The 8198-nt window shown below is 47.9% G+C and overlaps 1 protein-coding gene across 2 annotated transcripts in view; it reads right to left on the reverse strand.

Annotated features, from left to right (window-relative positions):
• Positions 1–8198, reverse strand: part of CACNA1H (calcium voltage-gated channel subunit alpha1 H) — a 105765-nt gene that overhangs the window by 13525 nt on the left and 84042 nt on the right. For both annotated transcript variants that reach the window (XM_033517936.1, XM_033517935.1), the window contains exons 24-27: positions 7680–7831; positions 5369–5478; positions 4782–4915; positions 4013–4083 (exon numbers count right to left, since the gene is read on the reverse strand). In XM_033517936.1, coding sequence (XP_033373827.1) covers positions 4013–4083; positions 4782–4915; positions 5369–5478; positions 7680–7831 — 467 coding nt within the window. The remainder of the gene's footprint in view (positions 1–4012; positions 4084–4781; positions 4916–5368; positions 5479–7679; positions 7832–8198) is intronic.

Below are 8198 nucleotides of genomic sequence, written 5' to 3' on the forward strand. Positions count from 1 at the left end.
TGGGGGCCTTTCCCTTCTTGTGTCTCTGAGACAGTAACAAGTCACTGGAGGAACAGGTTTCCAAAGATTTCCCTGGCATGGAGGGCTTGCAGTGCTCCAGGGAGAGCAGAATTCCCTGAGCCTTTTCCTTTACACGCCTTTCTCAGCAAGAACTTCCCAGATTTTAGCTTTTCCACAGGAAAATCCTTATCCTGTACACCACCTCTGCAGCTCCAGGTGCTGCTGGAGGTGTTCCAAGCCCCCCAGGGACATGAAAACAGCACAAAAACTCTTCACACCAGCAGCACCACAGCTCTCCGTGCTGGATTCCATCCCAGCACACAATCCAAAAACATCTCCTGGAGCAGATTTTTGGTGATTCAGGCAGAGAACACGAAGGGCAGAGCGACCTGACCCACTCCCACCTGCAAGGAACTGCTCACATTTATCTCTGCTGCAGCTTGAATCTCTCACTTAGCAATTCCTGATGAGACAAAGTCAGTTCTCAACAGCACGAGCAGGATTTTATCCCTAAAAACAAGGAACTAGGAGGTGATCCAGGCCCAGGGGTTCCCAGTCTCTGAGGGCCATTTTAGTGAACACTCAGTTTGGGGGAGTTTTCTTCTCTGAGGTGGCACAGCCACATTTTTTTGTTTATTTTGGTTTTTTTTTTGTTATTTTGACTGTGCTTAATTTAATCAGAAAGTTTATCGGTGTGATATCTGTCATTATAAAATTAACACAGCTCTTGCTGATGAAAGAGGGGATTTTTTTATATTAAAGAAATGGGAATAGTCCAATCACCCAGTGCAGGCTGTAATTGCTATAAAGCCTAAACTGGCTCTGCAATTTCCCTAACATTATTACCATCCTCCAGGGAATAATAAAGATAAAACAGGGATGTGGATGGCTGGGCTGGATTATTTCATCTGCCTCTGTTGCCTTCTGGAATAGCTTTTCCTGCCCCTGTCTGCTGGACCAGTGATGGTTTGGGAGTCATTAGGAACAAGCACAAACACCCCACTCGCACTGCTGGGGAGGCAAACGAGCAAATAATTACAGGGAATTAAAATAAAAGGGATAAACAAACTTTGGAGGTTGAGGCAACAGAAGAGGGTGTTGGATTTTGGTCTGAGCAGCCTGAGTGTTTTGATGGCTGAAAAATCAGCCTGCAAACTCATGGCACTGATGAAACTGAGATGAACCCAGGAATTACAGCACCAAGGGGAGATAAACTCCTGGACAGGAGCAAATTCAGGTCCAGCCCTTCAGGACTCTGCTGGGATGAGGAGTTCTTCCCTTTTTCCTTGGCACAGAGTCCCTGTGGGGGCAGTTCCAAGCTTCTGAAGGCAGAGAGGAGTCTCTTGTACAGCCTGCAGGGAATGAATGTGCCATCCACGGATCAAGCGACACCAGGGAAGGGAAAACAACCCAGATCTTTTGACAGGGAAGTTCCACATCTCCTTGTTGTTGGAAGGTGGGAATTGGGCCGGATTCCAGTTGTCCTCTCCACCAGGAAGAGCTGTGGCAGCTCAGCAGTGGGGATTTGCTTCCACCAGCAGCATTTTAACCCAAATCTGATACAGAGAGGGTGAACTGGACTTTGGAAAGCCGGGAATGGGAAAAGGACTAAAGGAAAACCATCAAACAGGAGCCTTGGAGAGCAGCCTTTGCTTCCAAACCCAGCAGCCAGCAGATGGAGGAGCAAGGAAATGATCAGTGACAGATGAGTGGTGTAATTCATTATCGAGTCTTAACGAGCAGGAGCTCAGAGAGAAGAGGAAAACACTTGAAGCAGGGCTTGAAAAGAGATTAAAGGAGTTCACTGCTGTCGTTCACCAGACTGCAAGAGATTATTTCATCTACCATTGCTCCGAAAAGGAGAAGTGCTACAAGGAAAAAGCAAGATTACATCCAGTGAAAAAACAAAGTTGGCCAATTCAGACCAAACTCAGCAGATTTTGGTTTGGTAGGAAGAGTAAACATGAACGTGTTCCATCAGCAGGGGATGGCTGATTCCTGAGCACTGAATCCTTAAAACAAGAACCCGGAGCTGGGGTTTTTGTGGGATCCAGAGGACATGGAGAAGGTGGGCAGAGAAGGTGTCAATCTGAGATCATTCCCTGACCATTCTTTCTGTCTCTGTGGCCTCTCCTCACTTTTTTCCTCTTCTCCATCTCATTTTTCTCCACAGGTCAGGTGGGGGAGAAGATCTTTGACCTGGTGGACAGAGGTTACCACACAAGGAGAAGGGCAGGAACACTTTGGAAAGAGCAGCTCAAGCTCAGCCTGAAATCCCAAAAGAGGAGATTAATCCTGTGACAGTCTTGGATCAAAATCCTGCATTCCCCCAAATTTGGGGATAATTGGTTCTCCAAGTGTTACTCAAATTGCTGAATATAAACCAAATCCAAAGCTGATGAAAAATCACCCCCCAGAAAAATGCAGTGACAGTCCCTTGTCATTGTCAGCCCATAAATGGGCATTCTCCACACACCAGACAAAGAATTTCCCCCCAAACCTAAATGAATAAACATTAAATTAGCTTTTATTTTTTTTTTTTTTGTCACTTAGAAACCACATTCTATGAGGATTTTCCAGCTGTGGCTTTAGGATGCTAATTTAATTAGGGTAGGAGCTCATGCCCTGCCTTGGGAATGAAAGCTGCAGCTTTATGAAGAGTGATGGTTGTCAGAGAGCTCTTCCCAAAATTCCCTTCTCATTTTCTGAGCTTCACTGGAGGCCAAAGTGGCGTTTTTTTAATCTGCACGAGATCTGCTGGGAATATCCCTGGGGTTTTCCCTTGACAAGAGACCTTGCTGGGAATGCAAACTGCAGGAACACCCCAAGGAAACCAAAAGCCTGGCCTGGAGCCACCCCATTGTTTGTGGTGGGGGACAGAAGACAAGGAGGGAGAGAAAATAATCATCTGTGGTGACAATGCTTTGTAAATTGAAAACCAGACACAAATCCAGGGATTTCTTGAAATGCCAGCCCAGGGGTCAGGTTGGTGAATCCCTGCTTTAGCCTCAGCCCAAATCCTTAAGGAAATCTGGGTGCCAAAGGGCAAATGCTGGGGTTAGAAACATCTTCATGGCAATGCTGGAGAGCAGAGCAAAGGGGTCTTTGCAAGGAAAGAAATTCCCTGTTTTCCAGTTCTCTTGGAATAGATTGTGGGTTGCTTTGTACTTAGGAACTGAGTCCCAGGGGTGTTTTTGGGTAATTCCATGTTTTTGGCTGATTCTCTTGTGGCCACTCATCCTCTGGAGGAGGCTCCCACACGGGGTCTGCCCATGGGATCCAGGGAATTGGGATGGGCAGGGATGGGAGCTAAATCCAAACTGAACGATCACAGCTCACACCAGCACACCCACAAACGAGCAGAACACACCTTAAAAAGGATAAATTAAAAAAAAACAACCCAAAACAACCAAACACCTTGGAATTCTGATGGAGGACTGAAAGCCAGTAAAAAGTTTCCTTCCTTCTTTTCTCAGATCCATAAAAGAGCAGCCCCAGGAAGTGAACACTTGCAGGATCCTACTGAATTCCCTAAGTCTGGAAGTGTTGTTGTTTCTCTTGCAGCTCAGGAGAATTTGGTGATTGGTGACCCCAAATCAAGATTTTGGCCCTCAGCATCATCTCCCCAATTTGCCTTTCCAAGGCTGCAGCACCTCTGTCAATTATTGTGGGTTTTTCCTGCCTCCCAAATAAAACTCCTGAGTTGGAAGCTCCCAGCTCTTCCTCCAACGTCCTTCTCTGTCCATCCTGGTGTTTCCCAAACTTGCCAGTGAAATCTGGGCTTTGCACCAGCTCTGCCCACAGCAATTTTCTCTCAGAGAACTCTTTTCCCATCGTTTTGGTTCCCCCATCAAACACACTCCGGGATGAGCCGTGCAAAACTCCTCTCCCAAGACCTGGAGAAAGCTGAGACCCTCCCCAGGTGGCTTCTGGAGGCCCCCAGACACAGAGCTGTCCCCAGGCCCCAAAGGCACTTCTGTTCCCTGGGCTTGGAGGAATTTTGGGGGCTTACCTGGGGCAGGGCTTGCACCACCGTGTCCAGCAGAGCTCTCATGCCCGTGGCCATTTTCAGCAGTTTCAGCACTGAAATGAGGAGCAAATCCTGCTCAGCAGGGCTGGGGGATATTGCAGGGAAAACCCAGGAAGGAAATCGAGGTTCAGGTTTGGCAGGGAGGGTTCAAGTCTCTCTTACTGCTGTTTATGCATGTGGGGAGTTCTCTGCATCCCAGCAGGGCTGAAAATCCCACTGTCAGTCCCAAGGGGAACGGACTCCCACTGCCAGAGGACAGGATTACGGGATATTGGGAAGGAATTCCTCCCTGGGAGGGTGGGGAGGGGTGGAAATAAAATTCCCAGAGAAGCTGTGGCTGCTCCTGGATCCCTGGGAGTGTCCCAGGCCAGGCTGGACAGGGTTTGGAGCAGCCTGGGATGTGGAAGTGTCCCTGGCCATGGCAGGGCTGGCACTGGATGGGCTTTGAGGTCCCTTCATGGAATTCTGTGAAAATGGACAAAAACCTACAAGAATTCCAACGTGCCCAGGCAGGAAAATGGGAACCATCTCCTCTTGAAGAGGAGCATCTTCCCAAGCCCTGCCTGCCATCACTTCCCACTCTGCTCTGGACCTGGATAAAAGCTCTGTGATCCCGAGCTGGAATCAGAATCCAACCTCTGGAAAACCCCCAGCAGGTCCCTGAGCTGCCATTTGACGTTTCCCACTGGAAATGAACCAGCAGGGCTGGAAGGACAAACGTCCCAGGGATTTCCCCCGGAGCAGGACACACCTCTGGCTATCCTGAGCACCCTCATGATGCGGATGATGGTGGGATTGATGGGAAGGGCAGCGTTCATCTCGATCTCCTCCAGCGTGATCCCCACAATCGACAGGAGAACTATGGCCAAGTCCAGCTGGTTCCACCTACAGAGAGAGGACACACAGAATTCAGATGACATGTGGGTAATCCAAGAGCAGGGAATTTGATGTTAATCACCAGCAGATCCTGAATGCATCTCCTGCCTCTCAGCTGGGCCCGTGATTTTTAGGTGGCACAAAACCAGCTCAGAGCAGCTGGCACAGACATCCTGTGAGCCACAAAATCTGGGAAGTGGCTGGGAGCTGACTGGGAAGTGTTTCTGACCTCTAAGCTGAGCTGGTCAGGCCTGGTGGAAAGGGGAAAAGATGCATTTGGAATTTTGGGAGATTTCCCGAACTCCTCCAGCAAAGCACAGCCAGCAGTTCTTAGGATTTTTAGCTCTTACACTACAAAGTTTGCACCCACAGAGAGGCAGCCCTGGGCTCTTCCTGTTACATCTGAAACTGGGTCAATCCAGCCCTGAATCCCAAATCCACAGGGGTTCAACGTGCTCTCACCTGTCCTTAAAAAACCTCCGGAAACCAAAGGCCACCAACTTCAGCAGTGCCTCAAACACAAAGACGATGGTGAACACATAGTTGCAGTACTTGAGGGCTTCATCCAGGGACTGGAAAGAGAGATCCCAGTTAGGCCAGCCCAGTTTTCCCTTCCTAGACCCCCACGGAGGGAGCAGGGTGAGAGAAGCACGGGAATATCAGGGATAAAGTCATAAAGGCTGGCAGAGCTCACTAAATCACCCAGCAGAACTCAAATAAAGGCTTAGCCCCTGAGTCAAACAAAAAACCTCCAAAGCACCAAGATTAGTTCTGCTAAAAATGTCAGGTTCAAGCTCAGTGCACAAATTGTTCAGTCTGGGCCAGGCATGAAAATATTCACCCCTTCCCCATCTGCTGAGGATTCCTCGGTGTGAACTGCCCAGCCCTGGGGAGGAGAAAAGCCTCGATGGATCATTTCTCCAATCCTCGGGACAAAGGCTTTGCTTAAAAAGCTCAGGGAAATAAATAAACCTCAGAGATGGATTAAACCTTTCCTTGTTGAAAAATGGGACATCTCCAGAGCTGGGCAAAGCGTGTCCATATTTGGTGCAGCGTTCCCGCTCTCCACGGAGCCGCTCTCGGAAGTCAGGAATCCACAGTGTTTATGCTTGAGGATGATGAGTGTTTGTAATGGATTTCATTGGAGCTGGGGGCCAACAATAGCAAAGGAATCTTGTGGGGCCTTAAAATAGACATTTGGGGAGGGAAGCAGCTGCTGGGGTGGGGAGGGATTGGGGGGTTTAGTTCAGTGCAGCACAGGACTCTGAATTTCCAGTGAAAAATGGGAATTGTGAGGATCAAACTGGACAAAATTGGATATAAATGCAACAGAGGAGCCTGCAGGAAAGCCCAGGGCACAGGAAAGCTCTTTTTGTCCTCTCTGTGTGATGCCTGGCTCTGCTGACCCCACACACAGTGAGGCCACCAGGGCACGGCCATGCCCTGATTTTTGGGAATGAGAGCTGGAAGTTTCTTAGGTGTTGGCAACAATCCCTATTTTTGTTCCAGTACCTAAAATAAAATGGCAGCTTAAAAAACACGGGACAATCTCCTGTTCCATCTAAATCCTGACTTCTCCCGTCGTTTGCGAGCGTTTGCGTTTGGATTTACAACTCTGTGTTAAGCGAACGTAAACCGAGCGTAAATAAAACCTAATCTGGATAAACAACATTTCCAGGGGAAACAAAGGAGTTACCCTGGTGTAAAAAACACACACACACACGTTCCCCTCTGGATCTGCACCCAGGAGGCATTTGCAGGTTACCAGGGAATGCTGGAGAAGTCAATGCTGAGCCAGAGCTCCATAAATGATAAGGAAATGGAAAATTTATAGACGGAAAATCGATCAATCGATATGAATTTATCTATCTGCCCTTATCATTTAAGTCAAAGGCGTTCTGAGGGGCGAATGATTTTATAAAACATTAAAAAATTGTACTTTTAAATTGGCTTATATGAATTTCATTGAGGAAAAGAAACGCTCTGTGTGCCGTAACTCCGAGTTTAGATCTGTTAATGGAATGTTCAGAACTCCAGACTGTTTTCCAGCATGAGGTCTGGTCTGGGATCAGGGGAGGAAATATTTGGATTGGTCTTTTCCTGGTAAAAGCTTAATTCACTCTCCATTAGCTATTTTTTATTTTTTTTTACCCAAATCAAGGTTTAGTCTGGGGCAGTGACTCCCAAATCAGCTGGGTCAGAATGTTGAGGCTTCCCAAGAACTGGTGATTTTTTGGGGCTGCCTAAAAACAGAGACTAGCCAAAATTAAAAAGTGTTTGTATTTATTGAAGGGCCTTCAGGCACATTTAGGGCAGACAAAGCCCCCTGGGGCTACACCCAAAAATGGATGGTGGGTCCCAAATTTTCACACTTTTTAAAGTTTGGTCTATTTGCATATTGGGGGTTAATCTTCCAATTAATTTGGTCTATTTGCATATTGGGGGTTAATCTTCCAATTAATTAATTAATTCCCCCTTCAGGTAATGAATTAATTTACCTCACGTTTGCTGCCCTCAACTCACTTTTTACATTCCTCAGGGCCTGAGGCAGTGAGGTGTCCTTGATTCCAGGCCTGGAATTGTTGTGTCTGACCCCAAAAAGGGGAAGCAGGAGCTCCGCGTGCGGAGTTCAGAGTTCTGCACTAAAGAACCGTGGGATTAAAAACACACGGAAACGGTAAAAGCTAAAAAAAAAAAACCCCTAAAACACCACTGGGAACGGCCCTGGGGGCAAATTCCTCCCAAGGGAGCTGTGCTGGGGGGCAGCTCCTACCTTGGGCTGGTTGTAGTGCTCCATGGACATGGTGATGACGTTGACGCCGATGATGAAGGTGATGAAGAGGTCGAGGTAGTGGCTGGTGCACAGGCTGTGGATGGATCTCCTGGCCGGGGAGTAGTCGGCGTAGTAGGGTCTGCGCTGGGCTTCTGTGGGGACACGGGGACAGCAGTGAGACAAGGGGCTGTGCCCTGGTGGCCTGGAGGTCACCTCCTGCTCGGAGACGGGGTGGGGAACGGAGCTGGACAGACCGTGGGAAGCGGCTGAGTGATTCCTGAGTGATTCCTGAATTATCCCTGAATTATCCCTGAATTATCCCTGAATGATTCCTGAATTATCCCTGAATTATTCCTGAATTATCCCTGAATTATCTGCGAGTGATTCCTGAATTATCCCCGAGTGATTCCTGAATTATCCCTGAATTATCCCTGAATTATCCCTGAATGATTCCTGAATTATCCCTGAATTATCCCTGAATTATCCCTGAATGATTCCTGAATTATCCCTGAATTATCC

This window comes from Parus major, chromosome 14 (assembly GCF_001522545.3).
Source record: "Parus major isolate Abel chromosome 14, Parus_major1.1, whole genome shotgun sequence".
Lineage (NCBI taxonomy): Eukaryota > Metazoa > Chordata > Aves > Passeriformes > Paridae > Parus > Parus major.